The sequence below is a fragment of the Otolemur garnettii genome, unplaced genomic scaffold, assembly GCF_000181295.1.
Source record: "Otolemur garnettii isolate 467f Iridium unplaced genomic scaffold, OtoGar3 scaffold00180, whole genome shotgun sequence".
NCBI classification, from domain to species: domain Eukaryota; kingdom Metazoa; phylum Chordata; class Mammalia; order Primates; family Galagidae; genus Otolemur; species Otolemur garnettii.
Genome location: NW_003852575.1, coordinates 1712504 through 1736458, shown reverse-complemented (window position 1 = coordinate 1736458; position 23955 = coordinate 1712504). Strand labels below are relative to the sequence as shown.

The 23955-nt window shown below is 45.7% G+C and overlaps 1 protein-coding gene across 1 annotated transcript in view; it reads right to left on the bottom strand.

The window, feature by feature from the left end:
• KCNJ6 (potassium voltage-gated channel subfamily J member 6) overlaps nt 1-23955 on the bottom strand; it is a 267077-nt gene that overhangs the window by 172008 nt on the left and 71114 nt on the right. The window contains exon 2 of the mRNA XM_003800658.1: nt 15158-15209. Coding sequence (XP_003800706.1) covers nt 15158-15182 — 25 coding nt within the window. The 5' untranslated portion in view covers nt 15183-15209. The remainder of the gene's footprint in view (nt 1-15157; nt 15210-23955) is intronic.

Here is a 23955-nt window from a genome sequence, read left to right as displayed (position 1 = left end):
AATGGCTGCTCTGTCCCAGAGCCATGGAGTCAGGACATTTTCAATGATTATTTAGATTGCATTTTATATGACAGCACAAATTATTTTAGTAGAATTGACGCCAAAGAGGGGCTCTTGAGCGTGACATTAGCAAGATGGTGGATTAGACTTTTTGGCTCTTGTCCCTTTGCAGAAACATGGCTTTGAGTAAGTATCCATGCATGAAAACACCTTCACAAGAACCCAGGACACAGGTGACAGACTACAGCACCAGGGTCTAGTGCAGAAGTAAGAAAAGACCCGTTGAAGAGGGAGGGATGGTTTTATAGCACTGGTGTCATCCCTCCCCAGGTCCAGGCAGCACAGCACGAGGGATGCCCCCCTGTGGGGAGTGGAGGGGAGTGAGCCGCAGACCTCACCGTGGACAGCAGTACCAGGCCCAACCCAGTGAATCGTGCTACCTTGCCAGCCCCTGCAGCTCCAAACTCTGAGCCAGCACCTGCGATCTCGGCCTCCATGTCTACCCTAGCACCAGGCCAGAAACCCCAGACTTAGGATCCAGGCCCACCTGAGGCTCTAACTAATGCTGCAAAAACACGACAGCATTTTGGGGGTTAGAAAAGAAGGGAAGTGCATCCGTTGTGACAGCCTGGATGTACTTGGAGAGCATGATGTTAAGTGAAACAACAACCCAGGCTCAGAAAGATGAATACCCCGTGATCACACAGTCTCACTCTTGTAGATGCAGAATCTAAAATAGTCACATGATACAAGCAGAGAGTAGGAAGGTGGTCGCGAAGGGCCGAGCGGTGGTGGTGGGGAATGTTGGTCCATGGACACGAAGTTTCAGTTAGACAGGAAAGATAAGTTCTGGGTATTTACTGTACAGCATGGTGACGATAGTTAACCATAATGTATTGAAAATTGCTGTATTTGCTACAATTAAATCTAGTACAAATTAGATTTACTACAATCAGATCTGGTACAAATCTGCCACAATTGCTAAGTCTCTGTCTGAAAATTGTCAGAGACTAGATCTTAAATATTCTCATCACAAGGACGATGTTTGTGGAGTGATGGATAAGGTGATCTTGTGTGACTGAATCACTTTGCCATGTGTACATGGATTCAAATGCCACACTGTGCACAGGAAATAGACACAGTTTTATTTGTCCTTTATGTCTCCATAAGTCTGGGAGAAAAAAGGGACTAATGCATTAAAGAGTGTGTGTGGGCAGCTGATGGCACAAAATAGCTCATATTTTTGTTTTGGTTAACTTGGAGGATCAGCGTGTGTCAGGAATATTCAAAGTTCCAATTTGATTAAATCCAATGTATCTATAGGCTGAATCATTTCTTTTCTTAATGCCACATTTAACACTTTTATACTTTTCAGGATGACATATATTTTATATATATATCCACATATATATATAAAACTATTAAATGTAATTCTGAAGCAAAACTGTCATTCAACCAACCTCTCCCCTTGTGTTCAATTCCTAGGGCAGCTGTAAGAAATGGCATGAAAAGTGAACTTATCCTCCCAGGTCTGGAGGTGAAAGTCTGAGGTGGAGGTGTCGGTAGGGCTAGGCCGCCTCCCAAGGCTCTCTGGAGGGTCTGCTGGCAGCATCCTTGGCTCTTGAGGCCTTATCAGTCCAGTGTTCAAAGTCAGCACCTTTAAATCTCTGTCTTTGCATCACCTCCCTCCCTCTGGGTCAAACCTCTCTCTGCTTACCTCCTATAAGATACATGTGATTGCAGCTGAAGCCCAGCTGGGTCATTCAGCCTAATCTCTCCAAGTCAAGGCCCTGATTCATATTTGCTAAGATCCTCTCTCTGCTTCTTTGTGGTATAAGGAAACATTTGCCAGTTCCAGGAGTTAGTTATCTAGACTGTGGAGACCAATTTTTAAAGCTGCTGTAGTAGTTAAGCAGATTTCGTTATTGCTGTAGGACATCAGAACCTTTATTAGGCAGAGTGGGATCTCCAGGGAAAAGGCAAGCACTTCCCCAAATTGTTAAACCACCAATACCCTTCCTCAAGCTTGATTTTTAAAGATTGATTCTGTGGATACCATGGGACTAATTTCTCCAGGAATGTACTTCAGGAAACGTGGGTTTGTAAGATAACATACATGCTCTTTGGCTGGTGTTCAAGGTCGTGCTCAGTCTGACCCCACCCACCATGTCAGACTTTCTCTTACTATTTCCTTATTTAAAATGTCTAGCGTTAGTGATCGTGTGCCGATCCCATCCTGCGGTCACATACATGCTCTCCTGCTTGGATTTCTCTGGAGAGGGTGACCTCGCACCCCATCTGCTGCTCCTCCCCTCCCCTCTACTCACTGACCCCTCTGTCCTCCTGAAAGTCCTGTCCACCCTCCAAGGGGCAGCTTTCCCTACGTCTTCCTGCGTCCCCCCAAGAAGAGATCTCTCCCTTTCCAAATCTCATTTTGGTGTCGAGACCCGGGGAGCCAGTAGTGATCATCAAGCACAGAAATGTGTAACAAGTTCCTGTTTTGTTTTACAATGAGCAGCCTCAAGGTTGTCTCTTTAATGATCTCGTTGTCTTTCCAATATAGAAACTGGAGCCAAGACAGGCAGCCAACATTACAGCATGATGTTGGGGTTCCTCCAGGAAGTGGGCTGTTGTGAATTGAACTTCATCTGATAATGTGTTTCAGTTAAAAGAAATAAGAAAAAGGAAACAATGGTGGTGCCTGCTGGTGCACCCCACTCACTTGGAATTTCATCATCTACTTCCTGAGGGGAGTTCTAGTCTTGTCCAAAGGAGCGATTACCTTCTGTGGGTCTTACGGGTGTGGCTCTCCTCCCCTCTCTCCTCTTCCATGGTGCCTACTGATAAACACTTATTGATTACTTGGTTAATTATTTGTGATTTATTTTTTAAAAATCAGATTTTTAAAAAGACAATGCAGGGGCAAATCATGTAAAATAATGAGGACTATAACCCTTGATTTCCTGAAAGAAATGATTTCTTCATTCATTGATGGTAATGGAGAAGCATTTATGAATCTGACAGGGAAAAGTGGTGAGCAGACCTCCATAGGAGAGTCTTCAAGATGCGTCTAAGAACTTTCCTTTTATTAAAGCCAAGGAAAGAGGAGAAGGAACATGCAAAGGCAGAGAACATTCTGGATTTTTATGTTTTAAAATCCAGACTCATTTCTTCCTGTCCATTGAGAACATTCCGGTAGGAAGGGACTGCAAAACTTGTCCTGTAGTGTAGGGACTTAGTGACTTGGAGTAGAACACTGTTTGGGGAAGGGGATTAGTTGAAGGTCAAGGCACACTGTTCAGGATTCTTTACTTTGATTTAATTGGACGCCTCCTGCTGAGGATGACCACTATAATCTGAATTAAATAAATATCTACTAAGAACAAAAGCCCTAGCTACCAAACGGGAAGTGATGTTTGGTTTGGGTCTGACTTTGGGAAATCAGAAGTGGGCTTTATCTCTCTCAATCCTGTGAGGGGGACCGTGTGAGTCCAGGAAACACCCCCCTCACTATTCCCACTGGTTCCAGCACGTCAAGCTGAGAAGGTCGCCGGTCGACAGCAGGGAAGCCCACCCGTAGGCTCTTTGGCCGTGATGATCACTCAAGGGTAAGGTGCGGGGTAACTTGTCAGAACAAGTCACTCATTTTCTACCTGTGTTTGCACTGTAGGTACGAACAGCACATAGTAAAATCCCCAGAGCAGCATGAAGCAGTCAGCAAGAGTTTTTAGCATTTAATGCCAACTTACAAAATCATAAAGCCACATCATAACCCTTGGATCTTTGAGACAGTTGAAAACAGTACAAGGTGACAAAACTCGACAACACGAGTATTCTCACAGTGGGCTTGGGAATAGTAAGCAAGATGAGGTGTGGAGGGTGATGATAATATCTTGTTTCTGTTTTTGTTTTTCATTTTTCTGTTTGAGTGCCTGATATAGGACCATTGCTGTGAGAAGTATTTTATATGTATTATATATTAGTGTTCAGCATATAAATATATATTAGCTTCAATGTACCTATTGGTTTTTATAAACATATACATACACAAATGCAATTATTTATACACATTATACCTATTCGCGCATATATATATATATATATATATATATATTAGTTTTAGGTATATTGTCAAAGCTCAGCTGGGTAGTTGTTATGCTTGGTTGCAGAAACTCAGAGAAGAGGGGTCAAGTATTTATCTGCGGCCTCACAGCTGGGAAGTGGCCAGGCAGCTGGGAGATCCAGTTCTGTCTGTCTCTCACCACCACACTGCCCTGCCTCACCTGGTAAGGGCTGCACCCGCCTCAGATGTCAGGGTGTCTTGCTAATTATGGAGGAACCTTTATGAATGCGATTCTGGGCTGCAGAGCAATTCTGTGAGTAAATATTTAACCATCAAGATACCTCCCACCCCAACACCTTTGAGCCTGGAATTTAATATCCTGTGAGCTAGATGATATCAAATCAGGAAAGCACACCAGAAACGTAGGCAGTGATGTTTCTGTCTCTGGGAAGCCATTCTAGGAGGTGGCATCCACCTTCATCCGAGTTCAGTCTGCCCACACTGGAAGCTCGGGTGCCCTCCCCAAGCCCGCTTCCCTCCCCAAATGAATTCAGTGAGCCCGTGGGCTGTCCCAGTCACACAGCTGTCAGCAGCAGGAAGAGCAAGGCTGGGAACTGTGGGGACAGCAGCCCTGTGCTGGGGAGTAAGTGGGCGATGGATTATTGATGGAAATTCCCTGAAGACATCCCCTCCCTTTCACTGGGAATAGAACCTGAGGCAAAGAGGGCTGTGCCAGGCACAAAGCCAATTCCCCCCCCCCGCCCCGCCCCAGGTGTATGCCTCAGCCCAGGTCCAGGGTGGCAGGCGCCCCTCCCCACCCCTGTAGCCGCACTCTGGGAAGTTTGAGCTTTAAAATGCAGCGTTCTCTGCTGCTCCTGAGACCATCTGCTCACATGTCTCTAGAGCGTTCTCTGCAGCCCAGGGCTTCCCGGACACGCTCGCCCTCCTTCTCCTCTGCCTGGGTCTGCCAGGCTTCCTGGTGGAGTCTCTGTCTACTCTCCACCCTCCAGCCTTTCTCGCTGCCACACCTCTGAACACCTCTTCCAAATGGTCACCTGTCTGCAGGTCCCCCTCTCTGCTCTCTGAGGGTGCAGAGGAAAGACAGACACCCTGAAGTCCAGCCCCACGGCCTGACCTGGCCTGTGCCAGCCATCCAGGGAGACTTGCTTTCACCCTTGCCCTCTGCCTGGCTGTGCTGAAACCTGTTGTCAGCAGAGGCTGATGAGAGGATGGGGAGGAAGGGAGCAGCAGTGGGAGGAGGGTGGGTGGATCCTGAGCTTGGGGGGTGGCAGGTGGTGGGAGGGCGGAGCAGGATCTGGAGCCAGGTGGCAGCTCGTGGGAGGAGGGAGGAGAGGACAGTGAGAAGGGTGGCAGTTGGTGGGAGGCAGGGGGAGGTGAGCGGAGGGAGTGTGAGGCGAGAGAGTTTAAAAATGTGTCTGTTTACTTTTGCACCTTGGGCTCTAGCAAATTCAGGGAGGCTGGGGGTATTTTGTGCTCCTTTTGGGAGCTGGGCCCTGCTTTAGGGACGTGGCTCTGCATGGGGTCTGGGAGGCCCTTGGTGTCATCTGGGCACCCTATGGCTTGCAAGGAGGCCTGAGGAGTTGGGTGCATAGCCCCTTGCCAGATGTGGGGGCCTGGGGTGGGGGTGATAGAGCAGAGAGGCAGAGATCTGGGGAGCTTGCGGGCCTGTGGATGCTGGTGGCAGCCTGGCTTGGGCTGCTGCCTCTGAGTCGCCAAGCGGGCTGGTGCACGGTGTGGTGACTCATGCCTGGAGCACCTGCACTGCCCGTGATTACCTCTGAAAAAGGAGTGGGACATGAGGGAGGACCAGAGTCCCCGATCCTGTCAGAGACGAGGAGACACTGGGGTGAAATGCCACTTGGAGGATTTGCCTGTGGCCCTGGTGCCCCCAAGATGGGGGTAAATGGGAACAGGTGAAGAAGGCCTGAGAAATGTGGCGACCCCAGAGCTGGGCTTCACGTTGTCAATGGCTGGCAAAGGCAAAATGACTGAGAAAAATGATCACTGAGGATGTCATTGGGCAGGCCCTAAAAACTGCAGTTTTGCAAAGTATCACGCTCCCGTTCTGGCCTCTGGGAGGAAATGGCAAGCTCTGTCATAAGCAGGGTCTCTGCCTCCTCCACCCACCCACTTTCCTGCTCTCCTGTTTCTGCCAGTCGCTGTGGCAGTGATATTTCCAATTCTCCTGTTGAACATTATCACACCGGAAAAATTGCCCCATCTTTCTCAGTCTCAATAGCAACGTCAACAAAACAAAACGCGAATGGCGGGGCCATCTCCAGCGCCAAGGGATGGGACAGACATGCTGTGTTGGTCACAGGCGTGGTCCAGGGTGACTGTTCCTGTGCTACTGAGTAGAAGGTGCAAGCTGTGCATGGGCTGGGATGGGAGCCTCTCGCCTGCGCAGGGGCTGTGTTGACCAGCAAATGCCACCATCACTGTGAAGGAATAAAAGCTGTGACAGCTTGGTCTTCCTCTTCCTGGTTTCATCTAGAGCAGTGGTTTTCAACCTCTCCACTGGGGGTGACTCCCTTCCCCCAGAACAAACTTAGCAATATCTGAGGACACTCACACCAAATGTCACACCAGGGGGGAAGGGTGATGTTGGCATCTGGCAGGTTGAGGTCAAGCTCTCTTAAGCCTCTCACAGTGCACAGGACCTCACCTGGACACTCAGCCAACCCCAAGTGCCAGTGGCGCCCAAGCTGAGAGACCTCCGTCCGGATCTTCCTAGTGCTGTGCCAAGGCATGGGTGTCAGAGAGGTGAGCTCCCACCCACCGGGGTCTCCATCACTGTAGACGGAAGAGAGAGTTTGGGAAAACAAGCCTCGCCTCCTTTCCATTTGAATGAAGACAGTTATAACTTCCAGGAATGTCAGGCCTGATGAGATGGAAATCTTCTCACTTGCTATGCTGGTTTGTACATTCCCGTGTCTTTCTACCAGTTTAGCCTTTAAAACACATGCTAGTTGTGGAGGTGGCCAGGGGGACAAATGCATTTTCATCTGGAGCCGGATGTTAGAGTGAAGGACCTGGCCAGTGAGCCCAGGAAGCAACTAACAGGAACCACAGAAGCAGAAAAGTCCCCACTGTGAGGGACGCAGGCAGGGGGAAGGCTGAGCAGACAGGGTGTGACGCCCACCGCAGGGAGCCGCGGCCCAGGCCCTCAGCCCCTTCAACCTCAGAGCTGGGCTGATCCCACCTGAATATGTCCGTAATCTCAACCAGGAAGCTGATCTGAGTTTAAAAGATATTTTCTAGTAAGGACAAGCATGTCCTCATAGAAGAAAACAACAACAAACCCAGCTTTTCAGAGGAGCACAGGCAGGGAAGACACTGCCGGCTAGCGTTGCTTTTCTGCCTGATGGTGGGCCTGAAATGGTGTGTGGTGTGTGGACCACATTCACGCCGTACAGAAGCGTCAGTGAGCCCCGCTACCATCCACTCTGTTCCTCCCCCAGGAAAGAGTACACAGAAAGGAGCACACTGTCAAGTTGCTAGTGAGGTGTCAGGAGCCAATTGGCAAGTAGGAGCTGACAGGGACATTGTTCAGCTCCTGGGGTCATGGCAAAGTGAGTGAAGTAGCCTCCAGCTTGGGCCTCCAAGATCTGTGCCCTGAAGTGCAAGCCAGAACCACGTGGTAGGGGAATGACTGTTAGCATCTGTGTTGGCAAATTACAACCTGCACCCGCACCCTGCCCTGCAGCCCACTGGTGTCAGCCCACCTGCTGCATCCACCTGCAGGAGGCTGGGAGATGGCAAGGGAAGTGGAGAATCATCGAGAAATCCTGGGCAGACACAAGCTTGTGTGCAACCGTGGAAGACGAGGACAGGCTTTGGAGAGGGGAGAGGAGAGAGGTGTTCCCCTGGGCAGGGAAAGGTACAAGGCAGCTGCTGGAGAGAGGGTGAGGGGCCCCTCAGGGGGGTTCAAGAGGACCTGAAACCAAGTGCACTTAAGGGAGGTGCTGCCTGAGGCAGAGACCCTGCCGCATTGCTTCCAGGCTGGCGTCATTGCCAAGCTCAGATTATAATCAGGGGCAAAATGGATCTAAGTGGTGATTTAAAGTGTGCCGGGGAACGGAGAATCCAGAGGGATGAGTTTGACTTTAAGTTGAGTTCCTTTTGTTTTAAAAAGCAGACGGCCACATGCAGTGCTTCACTCCCTGGGTCTGAGTCTTGGAGGCCGGAATAGACCATGTTCTCCTACATACGGACCGAGAGCTTGTTCAGAGGTTCTAGCGGGAAGCGAGGCTCCTGCTATACCCTTGACTGAAGGACAGCCCTCCTCTCTTGGGCAAGGTTGTCCTCTCTGAGGGAGCCTGCAGCTGAGGAGGGGCATATAAGAGCAATGGAGGAGGAAGGGGACCCCTGCCGAGGCAGCCAGATCAGCCGCATCAACGCTGGCAATCAGTGGGGTGACAGATGTTGCAGCCAGATCACCTTCACATCCTCAGATTACTTTTGAGATGAGGCTACAACTATCTGTGCAAGTGGGAGCCTGAGATTCAGATTTCCTTGTTTAAAGTTCCCAAATTTCACAGGTAGGGAGAAGGTACATTTTAAAAAGAATCATCTGGGGGTCCTGGTGTAGCTTTAGACTCTGGGGGATAAAGTGTCACTTAGTACCCTAAAAGCGCCTAAAAGAATAACCCTGCCCACTGTGAGCCAGCACCTCATCCTCCTTGGCCCTTAAGTCCTGGTCTAGCTATGGGATCTGTTAACAGCCACACACTCAGGCCAAAGTCTGGGTACCTGCATCTCCTTGGACCTATGACTACTGTCCTTTCTCAGTGCGGGACGGGGTGGCGGAAAGTGTGCTGTGTTGTGGTAAAATCCTCCACTCTGCCCAAGAGAGCCTGGGAGGGGGACACTGGCAGCAGCGCATTTGAGAGGGGGATACTTAGCTGACAACATTCCAGTAGGTGGGACAGGACCAGTGTATTTGCCACAAAGGGAATCATCCTCCTATTTTCCCATTGCCAAGAGCCCTAACACCTCCAGAGAAATGGATCCTGTCTAAAATTCTGACACCTCCTCTCCTGGGCGCTTTGTCTCGGTGATTGGGACCCAGGCTTCGTCTTTGTATGGAGGAGGTTCTGGAGTGAAAGTCATTTGGACTCTGGGGGACTGTTCGAGTTTCTCTGGGCCCACGTGGGCCTGTTGGCCCTCACATCCCTGCCTCATCTTAGCCTGCTCAGCTCTGCATCCTGGAGCACCTCTGTCAGCTGATGTCTGGATGGGCTTGGCCAGCTGGGGCTCACTGGGAGCCTGGAGGTCAGTGGCAGGGGAGGACCAAGGTATTTCTGTCCTTCTCCAGTATACTCCGGCAGTGATCACATCTCCTGCATGGCTCCAGCTTCCATCAGACAGGTTCTAATTCTGTCACTCTTCTCTGTAGCCTGACCTAGGGGTAGATGGTAGTCCTTGCCATTGCTAAGAAGTAGATTGCACCCCTGTCACCTAGTCTGGCTTCTGGGCACTTCCAGCATGTGTTTCACCCCTTCTGTCCTCTGGTGACTGTGCAGCCTCCTCCCAAGCACAGAACTGTGCCCACCTCAGCAGTTCAGCGTGGTTGTAGACTTGCTTTGCTAATGCAACCAGCATGGAAGTGACAAGAGTCACGTGTTGCTTCTGGGTGGAATTCTAAGATGCAGTGTGGATATGCCACGTGCCCTTCCCCACCATGAACATGAGTATGAAAGCAGGTGGAGCTTCTGACTGTGGCCCTGGGTGATCCCTGGGTGTCTAGTGCATGGCTGACCACCATGGACAAGTGGCAGGAAGGAGAGATGGAGCCTCTGACTGTGGCCCTGGGTGATCCCTGGGTGTCTAGTGCATGGCTGACCACCATGGACAAGTGGCAGGAAGGAGAAATCAATGTGTGCATTAAGCTGAGATGTTTTTGTTACTGCAGCATGACTTAGCCTCATGCTGCTGGTGTACACACATCTGCCCCATTTGCACCCTCGATTGCTGAGGAGTCTTTCTCTGAAGTCATGCTGATGGCAGGCCAAAAATGACTCCAGACAACTGAAGCTGTAGCTACCACTGTAAACATCTTAGACTCTGAATTTGAACCAATCATTGTATCAACTCCTCAAATGCCCCAAATGCCTCCTTCCTCTTCCTGTATTTCCTGCTCTTGGAAGTTCTGGCCAGGCCTCTCCCCTAAATTCAAAGCACAGGCAGCTTCTGTCCCCAAGTCTTTCCTCATCCTTTACCACATCCTGACGGTCACCATTTCTTTAACACATTTCAGGTCCATCCTTGTCTGGCCCCAGGGCCTCTAGGCTCATCTGCTGCCCAGCTTCTGGGTGTGTCCATCACTATTGCCCAACCTGCAACCCACCCATGATGTCTTAGTGGAATCGGTCTAAAATGCTGCTCTGCTTAAAAACCTCACGTGCTGCCCCATTACCCACAGGAAAACCCCAAGCTGCACACAAGTTGTCTTGATGAACCTTCCTACTGATGCTGGGTCATCTGCTGCCAGGGTTTTGCTCTCCCCTCCTCCCCCACCTCTGTCCCCCCAGGCGGTGTCCTCTACCCTGGGTCCTGGCACTCACAGTCCCGTCAGCTGCCTGGTGGGAGCCTGCTCATCTTTGCAGTGCCTTTTAGATGTAGGAGCCCGTGGGGGTGTTGCAGGCCTGCAAGCTGCAGGGACCTGCAGGCCACATTCTCAGTACTGCACCCTCTTGCCTCCTTTGCCCCCAGATGCTGAGCATGGTGCAGGCTCCATCTTTTTGCCTTTTCACACCTTAACACAATGCCAGCGTTATAATAACTGCTCTGTAAGAGAGGGAATACATGATTAAAACCCACTCTGCTTTAATGGAGATAATTTTTAATGGATTGTAATTGGTTCTCTGTCTTCATTTCATTTGACACCAGAAAATTCCACATCTCTGCTAAATTTGAGCCATTTCTTTAATCATAGGAGGAATTCCCTCTGTATCAAAGCAGACAGCCCAGACCTCTGAGTATCTCACAGAGCAGGTCCTTGGCTCTAGGCAGGGAGAGAAACCGTGGCCTACTTGCCTCTCTCCCTGGCTGGATAAGGATTCCGCCCCTGGAGCTGCTCAGAATAAGGCTGCTGCTCTGTTGTTCATTGGGAAATGATGCAGAGTTCCTCTTCTCTCCCATGCGGATGTGTTAGGCTGTGACATCCAGGTGGACCATGCAGGAGGGGGAGTCTCATGAGGGTGACTCATGAGGATGGCTGCCAGGAATGCTCTGGCCAGCAAAGGAAAAGCTTGGGGCAGGCGTGCCTGAGAGGCTGGCGAGGGGGAGACGGGAAGCACCAGGAAGGCAGTGCCTTCTGCCAAGATTCAGAGAGTGCCATGCAGCCCAGGTGGCCCCACCTACTGACACGGCAGTGCACTGCAGACAGGTGACTGAAGCAGAGAAAGGCAGAGCCCTGAGTGGGGCTCAGGAAGGGGCCCAGCAGCCTGGGTAAGGCATCAGTGAGTGACAAGTCCCTTACCTGTTCCACCCTGTAACTCTGCCACCATGCACAGGATCAGATACCCGATTCCAATTACAATCCAAATTGTTAATGAAATGGTCTGATGAGACCCCACTGCTGTTTTTGACACATTCCCAGTATCTTTGGTATGGGGGGGGCGGGCAGTGAATGATGCATCACAGGTGATGACCATGGAGTGAATCACTTATGGAGATTTATGCAAGAACAGCTTACAAAGGTACTCCCTATGGACTGGGTTCCAGAGGCCTCAGGTACTCGCATGCCTCTGGACACCTCTGATCTGTCACTGTCTCACAGAAATTACATTACCCTAGATAGAGCCCCGCGACCCCAGCCTTACATCTGGTGGCCACATGGTTTGGGTCACTGCATGCTTGTTTACAGACAGGGTGGGGAGCTCCAGTGGGGTCAGACTTTCAGTTTGATTTCACTTAGCTGGTTACCAGTGGGCAAGTTCAGAGTTACTCCCCCAGGGGGATATTTCTAGCTACCCTATTTGGAACATGGTTTCTTGTGGTCCAAGTAAGAAGATGCCCATTTTGAAGATGCAAACAGAGATCAAAATTTCAAAGGGTCTTGTTAAAAACAATTGATGGCCTTTGAAAGATTCAAGTTCACAGCCTGTTAACGGCATGTGTAGTGTGTTAATTTTTAGTCCCCTGGGAACATCTCACTCTAGTATAAAGTCTCCTAACCTCCTCTCCCCATTTTCTTACTTCCCTGTGTTTCTGTCTCTTTTTCCCTCCACAGCTCCTTCTCTTTTCTTATATTCTTATAGAAAGTACTGTGTGTTTTCTATGTATTTTTCTTACGGGTGTTTCCGCTCTATTTCTTCCCCCACACCTGCTCTCCTTCCTGTCTCTGTTTTCTTCTTCTTTATCCTCATCATGCCTCTTCTCATTTCACTAATGCGACACAAAATATGTTAAAGTATTATCTTTTATTTATTAAATGAGGTTGCTTTTAATTAGACATTTAAAATCCATTAATATTTTTATGTCTTTTGCTCGCTCTTTAAAAAAATGAATTTGATTTGGGTAGTTGAATAACAGCTGGTCCTGATGGAGACAAACACGTCTCCTCCCTGCTCTAGAAGATGAAGAAGACGCCCCTTCCCCTTACGGTTTTGGCTTAGCCATTGGTTACATTTGGACGCCTCGGACAGCAGAACTGCTATCCAGTTCTAGCTGAACACAGGGATGTTCTAGTAACCAGATGGTTCTTGCTTGGCAGTTTCACAAGCAGTGTTCATTGGCTCTGGAAACCCATTCAGAGCATTGTGTCCTGGAGATTCATGCTTCTGTTTATGTTTTTCTCTCCGGTGGCCATGGATTTGATGTTCCCATCTTGTTACTGTAATAATTGTTATGTTAATTCTTTGTTTAGCCTAGGGATAGAGAGTCTCCTTACATAACTATGTGTGTATTTCCTTGTATGTTTCCTATGTAGAATCAAGGTGTGGTTGTGTATATCACCGTTGGTGAATTTAACTTTAGTGATGCGCTTAGTATTTGCCCATGCGATTAGCATTTCACAACATCTAGAGCAGTGGTTCTCCACCTTCCTCAGGCCTCTGCCCTTTAATACAGTTCTAGAACCACTGATCTAGAAGCGTTGTTGCACATTTTATATACTTCATAACGTTCTATTTCCTTGTGAGGATTAGCGAACTGGTACACTGGGTATGATTCCAAAGTCTGTCCTCAAATTTTAAATCTACTTTTGTATTGAAAAATATCTATGTAATCTTTTTCATAAAGACAATGCCAATTAGAAGAGTGGCGATACCCTTTCATCTACCCAAGGATTTAGACTTTGATTTTGATAAAATTCTCTTAAGACAGTGGGTTCCTAGACAAAAGTCATTAGAATTATTGCCCAGGCAAATCTGAAACCAAAAAATCAGTGTTCAGATGAGGAAGTCTTATTTAAATGTATTTGGAATCCAATAGAGACAGAAACACTAAAATACCTTTATCAGAAATATTGATCGGCGCTCTTAATGTTTTACAATTCAATTATACGAGTTAAAAATAGTATTCACTGATATAGAATATCAATTTCTAACAGAAGCCTTGTAAAAACTGGCAGCTTGACGACTCATGCAAAATGCTCTCTGACTTAATTCACCCATGCACTCGACTCAGGGTGTGGATAGTGATGCTAGATTCTAAGCCACCGATCTTCCTATTATTGAGAACCTGTGGGTCACTCGTATAGGTGACTTTGGACTTAGCAATCAGAACTAAATGTGCTCCTGGGCTGTGGACTGCGAGTTAGTTGGTGTTGTCTGTGGTTCCACTCCATATATTGACAACACAGGCTTGTCCCTCTGGATGGTTCTGGTAACTTCACTATTTCATTCTAGGTTTGAGAAGAGCACTTCATAACTTCAAGACGCCTTCACCTACAGAGACTCAGTTGGGCTTTCCTCAAACCAAGTGGTAGGTTCTTTTAACACTTTTCAGACTGTAAGACTAGAGGCAGAAATGAGAGATGTCGCAGGGGAGGCAATGACGCAGAAGGAAGAGCGGGTGGGGGAGGGGTCACTGCAGAGTAGGGTTTGTTCCGTGTCAATCATGGCTCACATGATGAAACCAGCACACGTGCGAGACTTACAAGGCAGAGATTTGGGGCCAGGAATTAAAGAATGCAGTGTAAAGAACTTTGTAACATTATCTTTTCTTGGTGAGGATGGCTATTTAGGGATAAAAGGTTCACTTGTATTTAAGTCTCATGATTTGAGGAATAGTAGCCGGAAGCAGGTGCGCAGTTAAAAGTCGGCGAGATTAATGGTTAATTTTGTAGGCCAAATTTAATAAGGTGTTTGTGGTCCTAATGATAGCAGCAAAGTGTTGGCAAGCTTCCCTTGTAACTTTACATATGAAATCCATCACCAGGAGTAATTTTTATTTTTCAAAGGAAAAAATATGCCTCGTCTGTTTATTTCCTATCCATATGGTCTTTAGTATTTAAACTTCAACATAGAAAATTGCATTTCTCCTTCACAGAAGGATTTATTGTAATTAATTACCCCCTTTTAGAAAAAATGAGCTGTAAATTCTATTTATTTAGCTGATGAGCCGAGAGCATTTTAACTTTGACGTATTAAAAGTTAAATCATGACAAGCTACTTATACCTTAAGCAATCCATTTTTTAATAGTTCTTTCTGGAATTTCTGAACTATACCTAAAGGGATTAACAATGCTTCATCATCCTTTTCTGTTCTTAGATGACAACCCATGCAATATATGTATAGGAAACTTCAGTTGACTTTGACTAAATCTCTTAAAAGACAGGCAAAATTATCGTGGGTCTCAATACCCCAGACAGTGCTACAAATCTATTTGATTCTTCAGATCCATTCTGTGAGTAAGAGCTGCAGCACAGAATTTGACCCTGAGCAGAATGAATTTTGAATAATGCATAAAGTAACATCAACAATGCAAAGTATGTTAAATAGACCTGAGTTATCGTAAGAATGAAAGAGCACAAATCAGACCATCGCGAGGGGGTGTCATTTTGGTGCAGTTTTGTGCTTTCCCATTCAAAACCAAAACTAAATAGTAAATTTCAAGTTACTCACTCATGGATTCCGTCAACTTGGCCATTGTTGTAGCTTCTTTTTTGTGCTTCTCCTGGAGGTGAGAAGAGAAGACAATTATGTATTAAACACGTCTTAGACATTAGTTAACATAACGGTTGGGTACAGCTATAACCCTCTTCCTTCTTTTTCCTAGGCCTGTTTCCAATAATTAAATGAATAAAAACCTCACATTATAGCTATATTATCAGTCACTGAAAAGAGATTTTTAGGGCATTGAAAAACTTCCCATTGCTCTTGGAAATGTGCACCCGTCACACTGACCTTGGATATATATAATTGGTGACGCACAACCAATTTTCAAAACCTTTTGACTCTGGATTTTTGACATCCATATGCCAATTTTCATTCCATTCTCTGTTTTTTCCCATTGAAGCTTTCTTGGTATTTTTGGAGTTGATATTTTTGTAGTCATTTGGTTTCTTTTTTCCAAAAATCAAAGTAGATTTTATACATCTTTCTTTGTCTTACTTTTTGGGTTCATGGACTCTTGTGAAAGTCATCAGTTTTGATGGGTTTATAACCTCATCTATTTTGAGCCAAAAACATTTTGTTTCAACTGCAATATAGGTTATAACCCACTGCGTTTGAGAGCCAGAATAATACATACAGAAATTGAATCTGTCCTAATTAAGAAATGACTTTGGAGCTATTAAGAATAACGGCCACTGCTATTGAACGGTTCTCTATGAGGTCTTCAGATTTCTTTGGGGTTCTTGAACTTGCTGTGGTTCCTGACATTTGTGGTCATGGAAGCACACCTGCTATTATTTTGCTTTATTTGCAGCCTTGCTTTTCTGATTGAGAAACTAAAACATGATCATTATATGCAAACTTAAGAAAAACAGTGACATTCCCAGAGGAAATCACTGTTGATTTTGGTGAACACTTTCTAGGCCCATTTTGTATGGAAATATGATCCCACATGTATAGGTACAGGTGCCTATATTATACATACAATGTTGTAGTGACTTTTCCACTTCAAACCATACCATAAACCTTTCCACATCAGGAAAGGTAGAATACATCATTATTTTTTATTGACTGCATTGTATTTGTCATGGGCTTACCGTAACTTCCTTAACCGGGTCACATGTATTATAATTTACCTGGCATTTTTTACTATTTTATAAAATTTGGTAATGAACATTCTTGAACTTGTCACGTTATGTACTTTCTCCATGACTTAGTGAGGATGAACCCCAAGGTTAGGTGTGACATGGGCAAAAAGTATAAATACTGAAAATGTTGACACCTGGTGTTCAGTTGTCCCACAAAGTTTGTATCTGGCCATGTGTATGTTTCCTAGCATTCTTATCAACTTGCCAATGACATTAGTTCTTTTTCTCTACAATCTGTGCCCAAATCATAGGCAAAAATGATGTTATTTTGTACTAGCCTCGTTCTTCCTCTGACCTCTGATTTACGAGCAACCTTCGTGTTCCTTCACAGTAATGGTTACATCATTGGCTCCTGGTTTACATCTTTGTGTTCCAGCTCCCCTATCATTAAAATTTTAGTTCTTAGAAGCCCCGGGTCGCATTTCTTCTCCCCCAGGGCCCCTGTGTAATGCGGGCGTGTTACAGCTGCTTGCCTGGCACCCGAGTGGATGTGTCACGGCCTGGGGGTTGGAGCACAGTGAGTGACCATTATTCACTTCTCCTGGCACTGCTCCCAAACCCAGACGGGATGCTGTGACCGAGTGGCAGCAAGTGACTTCATGTATCACAGGTGTCCTCAACTTCCACAGGTCCTGTGTTCATGACAATGAAATTGGGCCTCTGCCTCTTACTTAAACTAATAGTTGCCCTTGAGGACAGAAGGCACTAAGGAGCCATGACATATCAACCTGCTTGTGGTGGCACTGAGCCTGTGATAGTTAGCCTACCACATGTTTTATATCGAGATGCAGAGAAACAGCATGGTGTGGGCCAGGGGAGAGGCTAAGGATGGCATGGGGGAGAGACAAAGAAGCAGCCAGAGAGGGGCCTGTCACAGCAACACCGTCACATAGTGTGCCTGGCAGCTGCTTACCAGCCCAGCCAGTTGTGATCCTTCAGGCATAAAAGCCTGAATTTTCCATGGTGGGAACTCGGTGGAATTTGTCCTGGATCTGGGGGAGGCTCATTCTGTCTTGGTTTGCTCTGCCCTTGGCTCCCAGCTTCATCTCTCAGCCCAGCTGTGCTGTCTTGGTCCCTCCAGCTGCACCAGGTCTCCAGGTATCCTGGTCTATGATTCACTTGACTATGATCTGGGTCCCTGCTCTGTCATCCTCACTCTGAATCATTGGCCTCTTCTTCTTGGCCCTCCTCCGTGGCGTAAGAGGTGACATCTCCCCAAATCCCAGGCACCCAGATTCCAGATATTACATCTTTAATACAAAGCCCAGGGAAGCTTGTCTCTTTTCTTGTGTTGTTACCACCTTATCTCTTACGACCCACCCCAGTCTTGCTGGGGGGTGGTCCTTGTAGCTACTTTTATTCAGATGTGTCACCCTAGAGATATGCAATACTGCCTGGATCAGCATTTTCCTCTTCGCTGTAGTTACACCGAATCGTCTGACATGGGGGGGAGGGGCCCTTAAGAATTCTAAATTTAGCTCTCACAGCCTGACTCATCTATATCACAACTTATGGTGGAAATCATGACATATGCTTCTGTGTAAGTAGTTTAGTCGTTCTATTGGATGTCTTTAAACGCCTTATGTCCTTCCCTCATTATCAGAAAGTTGATGTTTGCAATTACACAGCGTGTACACTCGATAAAGCATTTATATTCTGTTCCTGGTCCCAAGCAAATTCTCCTTATTTGAAAGCCAAGATTTTCTTCCACAGTGAATTTCTGATTGTTGGATTACATTACTGAGAAGAGATTTAGACTTATAGCATATTAAAACTGGAAGAGATTCTTTTGGAGATTGTCAAGTCCAAACCCACAGTGATACAGTTGATGAAGCAGAAGCCCAGAGGAGAGTGTGCTGTGCCCAGAAAGGAAATTGCACTGAGCCGATCTCCTCCCTTATCAATAGCCTCTACGCTTCCAGAATCTCATGGTCCACCATCCATGAGCCTATCTGGACAATATTCCTTACATGTCAGTCCCCTGCTGCGTTGGTGGGTCCTACGTTTGCCATTTTCATGTTCTTTCTTCAAGAATTCTCATCAACAATGATGTCTCTAATTCCTGCAAGTGGCTGGTGACGCCCACATTTGTATAGCCCTGACCTCTCCATTCAACTTCAGATACCTACCTCCTTTTTCTTCCTCACCCCTGGTATTTTGCATATGTTAAATCTAATCTTCTCCAGCTGTTGGCTATTCACTTTGCCTTCACTGGCTTCCCCCTGCTTCAGTCTCACTGGCAACACTGAAGGTCTATCTTCAAGTAATCAGTGATAATCTTTTGTATCTCTGTGGTATCTGTTGTTATTTCCCCCCTTTTTGTTTTTGATTAGGTTATTAGACATGTTACTTTTCTGTTTCTAGTTAATCTAGCCAAAGGTTTGTCACTTTTACTAGTCTTTGGATGAAGACCTGGAATCACTCCCTAGACTCAGTCAGAAAGAATTAGAACTCTTAACAAATCAAGTACTGAAATTACAACAATTATAAAAAAGCTTCCAACAAAAAAAGTCTTGGACCAGATGGTTTTATACCATAATTCTACCAAATCTTCAAAGAAGAGCTCCTACCTGTATAGCAGAACCTATTTCAAAACATCGAGAAGGAAGTAACCACCTCCAGCTCCTTCTATGAAGCAAATATCACCCGGATACCAAAGCCAGGAAAATATCCAATAAAAAAAGAAAACCTACAGACCAGTATCATTAGTGAATATTCACACAAAAATATTCAATAAAATCCTAGCAAATAGAATATGGGTACACATTAAAAAAGTTATACATCATGATCAAGTAAACTTTATCCCAGGGAGGCAAGGTTGGCTCAACCTTTGCAAATCTATAATATAATTCACCACATTTATAGAAACAAAAACAGAGATCACAGGATCCTCTCAAAAGACACAGAAACAAAAGTTAGCATCCTTTTTGATAAGAGAAAATAGGCACAGACAGGGCGTTTCTTAAACTGATAGAAGCCGTCTACAACAAACCCACAGCCAAAATTATACTGAATGGAGCATAAATGGAAACATTTCCACTTAGAAATGAAATCAGATAAGGATGCCCACTGTTGCCACTACAATTCAACATAGTGCTCAAAGTTCTAGCCAGTGCAATCAGGCAAGAGCAGGAGATCAAGGGTATTCAAATGATAATAAAGGAGGTCAAACTTTTGTTTCTTTGCCAACGATATAATCTTATACTTAGAAAACCCCGGGGACTCGACCATGACACTCTTGGCAGTGATCATGCAATATAGTAATGTCTTGGGATGTAAAATAAATGTCCACACAGCAGTAGCTTTCATGTACGCCAGCAACAGTCAAGCTGAGAATCAATTCAAAGGCACAATTCCCTTCACAGTAGCTTCAAAGAAAATGATATACATTGGAAGATACCTAACAAAGGATGTGAAAGATCTCTAGAGAGAGAACTATGAAACCCTGAGGAAAAAAAATAGCTGAAGACATTAACAAATGGAAGAACATACCATGCTCATGGCTGGGAGGAATCAATGTTGTTAAAATGTCTATACTACTCAAAGCAATTTACAGATTCAATGCGATCTCCATTTAAACATGAATGCCATACTTTGCAGAACTGGAAAAAATAGTTCTTCATTTCATGTGGAAGCAGAAGAAATCCTGAATTAGGGTGACCAGACGTCCCGCTTTTGAACAATTTGTCCTGCATCCCATGGCATTTTAAAAAAGTCCCGATTTTTGGAAAGAATGCACGAATGGGTGGGAGAACAGGAAGGGAATATACGGTTTTTGGCTGCCATGTGACTATTTCACCAGAATACGAGTTTTATATTATTTTTGTTAATTTTATAATGTTAAACTGTAATAATAACAAATAATTGCTGAGAAGTGATTATCGAGAACTGCTTATCAAAGTTTGCATTGTTGTCAGGCCCTGTCCCGACCCCCGCCCCAACCCCCCCCCATGTTGTCCCGCCTTACCGATGTTAAAATCTGGTCACCCTACCCTGAATAGCCAATGAAAATCTAAGAAAGAAAAACAAATCCAGAGGCATCATATTACCAGACTTCAGCTTATACTATAAGTCCATAGAGATCAAAATAGCATGGTATTGGCATAAAGATACAGACATAGATCAGTAGAACAGAATAGAAACCTAGAGATGAAACCAGCCTCATGATACTATGTGACCTTCAATAAGCCAAACAAAAGCCTGAACTCAGGAAAAGAATCCCTTTTTAATAAATGGTACTGAGAGAACTGGTTAGGTACATGTGAAAGACTGAAACTGGACCTACACCTCTCATCACTTACAGAAGTTGACTCAAGTTGGTAAAAGATTTAAATCTGAGACAGGAAACAATAAAAACTCTAGAAGAAAATGTTAGAAAAACTCTTAACAATACAGATTTTATAAAGAAGACCCCATTGGGAATTGCAGCAACAACAAAAATAAACAAATGGGACCCAATCAAGCTTAAGAGCTTCTTCACAGCCAAGGACACAATGAAAAAAGCAAATAGACAACCTTCAGAATGGGAGAAGATATCCTCATGTTACCAATCTGACAAAGGGGTAATAATCAGAGTCCACAAAGAACTCAAGCGAATCAATAAGAATGGAGCAAACAACCCAATTAATCACTAGGCAAGAGAAATGAACAGAACCGTCTCCCAAGAAGACAGAATAGCCAACAAATACATGAAAAAACATCCTCATAGTCCCTAAGCATCAGAGTAATGCAAACCCAAACCACCTTGAGATATCACCTAGTCCCATTGAGAATAGTCCACTTCACAAAGTCCCAACGTTGCAGGTGTTGGTGAAGGTCTGGAGAGAAGGGAACACTTATACACTGTTGGTAGGATTGCAAACTAATACAGCCTTTTTGGAAAGAAGTATGGAGAATCTTCAAAGAGGTCAAAGTAGACCTTCTATTTGATCCTGCAATCCCATTACTAGGTATCTACCAAGAAGAAAAAAATCATTTTACCTGAAGGACATTTACACTTAAATGTTTACTGCAGCTCCATTCGCAATTGCAAAGATGTGGGAACAAACCAAGTGCCCATCAACACATGAATGTTTTAATAAACTGTGGTGCATGATTACCATGGAATACCATTCAGCCATAAAAAGATGGAGACTTTACATCTTTGGTATTTTCTTAGATGGAATTGAAGAACATTCTCCTTAGCAAAGTGTCTCAAGAACAGAAAAACAAGCATCCCAGGTACTCGTTACTAATTTCAAACTAGTGGCCCACACTATAGATGAACAACTATAGGCCCACATGAGAGAAAAACACAGTAAAATTCAAGAGTGGGGGTAGGGTCTCAGTAAGCTCCCACCTAATAGGTCTAACGTAGGGGTATGAGGCACGTCTCTTGGGTAAAGGACTCAAATATAACTTGGACTTTTCGTAACAAATGTAAACAATGCAACCTAATCATACGTACCCGTATATTAATCTGAAATTTAAAAAAAGTAAAAGTAAAAAAATCTTTAAATAGCCTCCAGCTCTCTGTCCAAATACAAACTTGACCTAGGCACCTCCTGCTGAAAGCCTCTGTCCTCTTTACCCAGGGTCCTCCACCCTGTCTTCTCCACACACACCGTAGTTACAGCTTCATGTAATCCACAGCTGTTTTGTACCTTTCTGCTGTGAGAAGTGCTGTTTCTTCTGCCCACACACTTCTAATTCCACTTTACTCCTTGTCCTCCCCAAATTCATCCCTAAGAACTCCGCTGGGTACCACCTGCTCTCAGGGTATCACCTGTTGCATCGATCTTTCCTGGGTTGTTTTTCTAGATATGTTTATGCACAAATGTACCTGAGCATCACCTTGCATAACTTGTTATGGAGTCAAGGGACTCTGGAACCTTTGGAAGCTTCAGGAGTCCCACCTTCCAATAACCTCATCTGGAGGTCCTGTCTCTCCAGGCCTCATGGCTGGGAGGCAGTGTGTGATGGACCAGGAGTCCTGGGCACTGAAAATCCCTGCCATCCCAGACAAGTCAAGTTGCTGCTTTGGCCCTGGTCTCCTGGGCTGCTCATCTCAGAAGTGGCTTGCTGTTGCTGAGGCCCTCCCACCGCCCTGCCCTGGAGGTGGTCTGCCACTGAGGAGCATGCCTAGACATGCTTTGCTTGTTAGAGGGATTTTAAGGTGGATAAGACAGAGACATACTTGCTTCAAGACCATTCATTTAAAAAGGTCTTTTCTTAGGGAGCCGAGAGTTTTTATATTGGAGTTAATGTATTCTTCTCATATTCTTCTTTTAAAATGAAAAGGAAATCAAGAATACAGGAATCATACACATCTGGAGAAAGACCTTCTTTTGACCTGAACATTTATTGTTCTTATTTACTGTGCCTATCCTGGTTGGAGGTTCTTATTATCTTATTATCTTTACTTTTTTTTCTTTTTTTTGAGACAGAATCTCGCTCTGTTGTCCCAGGCTAGAGTGCTGTGGCATCATAGCTCACAGCAACTTCAAACTCCTGGGCTCAGGCAATCCTCTTACTTCAGTCTCCCGAGTAGCTGGGTGCCTACCACAACATCAGGCTAGTTTTTCTACTGAACTTCTGAGCTCAGGCGACTGCCCACCGTGGCCTCCCAGAGTGGGAGGGGTATATGTGTGGGGAGAGAGAGAGAGGTTGGGAGGCAGCAGCTAGGAGTTGGAAGTCCGGGTCTACAGAGCGTTTGTCCTGCCTTTATCACTTCTTAGCCACTTATTAATTAGCCCTGGAAGTGTTAGTTTTCTCATCTGTAAAGTGGGAATATGGGGAATTTGTATATGTGGCTCAGTGGCCTTTGTGAGGGACAAATGTAATGTGAGGTGTATACAGGGCACCCAGGGGCTGTGTCCATGTGTGTATAATCATGATACTGTGTGGCTCCTGTGTAGGGGACAAGGGTGAGAACCTGGTCTTGCTATTTGCGGACAAATACTGACCTCTGGCACTTGTGCAAAAAATACATCAACAGAGTGGTTTTCCCTGATGCTAACAAGACTGAAGGCTGCCAGCCTCTCAGGGGGCTATTCCTGCAGATTGTCAACAGCCGTTGGCTGGGCAGCCCACAATGGCTTTGGCATTTTCACTGCCCTCCTCCACGATGAAGGTTCCAGCCCCTCAGCAAGCTGCTGGCAGGAGCTAGGCTCTTTTGCGCTGGGGGCACCCCCCCTCATGATCGTATTGTTGTCCAGTTAATAGCATACATTCCGAGCAACATTTAAAGTCTGGGAGAATCACGATGACATGCATGAGCAAAACACATTCACAGACATTTTATAAAAGGTTAAGTGTCTTGTTAAAATCACACCAGACTCCCCGGGTAGCGTACACTCTCACGGGCAGTGGGGGTTTAATTTCTTTTTTTTTTTGTCTAACTGTATCTCCCTGCCACACCTGGGACAGTAAGTAAAGAAAGGTTCAGCACTTTGCTTGCTGAATGTGTGTGTGTGTCATTTATACTCACACATTGGTTCCAGCTAAGGCGAGTGTGGCTTTCTACTGAGACCGTGACAGATGTATACTTCCCCCGGATTGTTTAAAATGACAGAGGTGTTTTTAATGAGGGCAATTCTAACTCAGTCTGCCTGAAGCTCAGAGCTAAGGCTGAGACACTGTGTGTGTGTGAGAGAGAGAGAGAGAGAGAGAGAGAGAGAG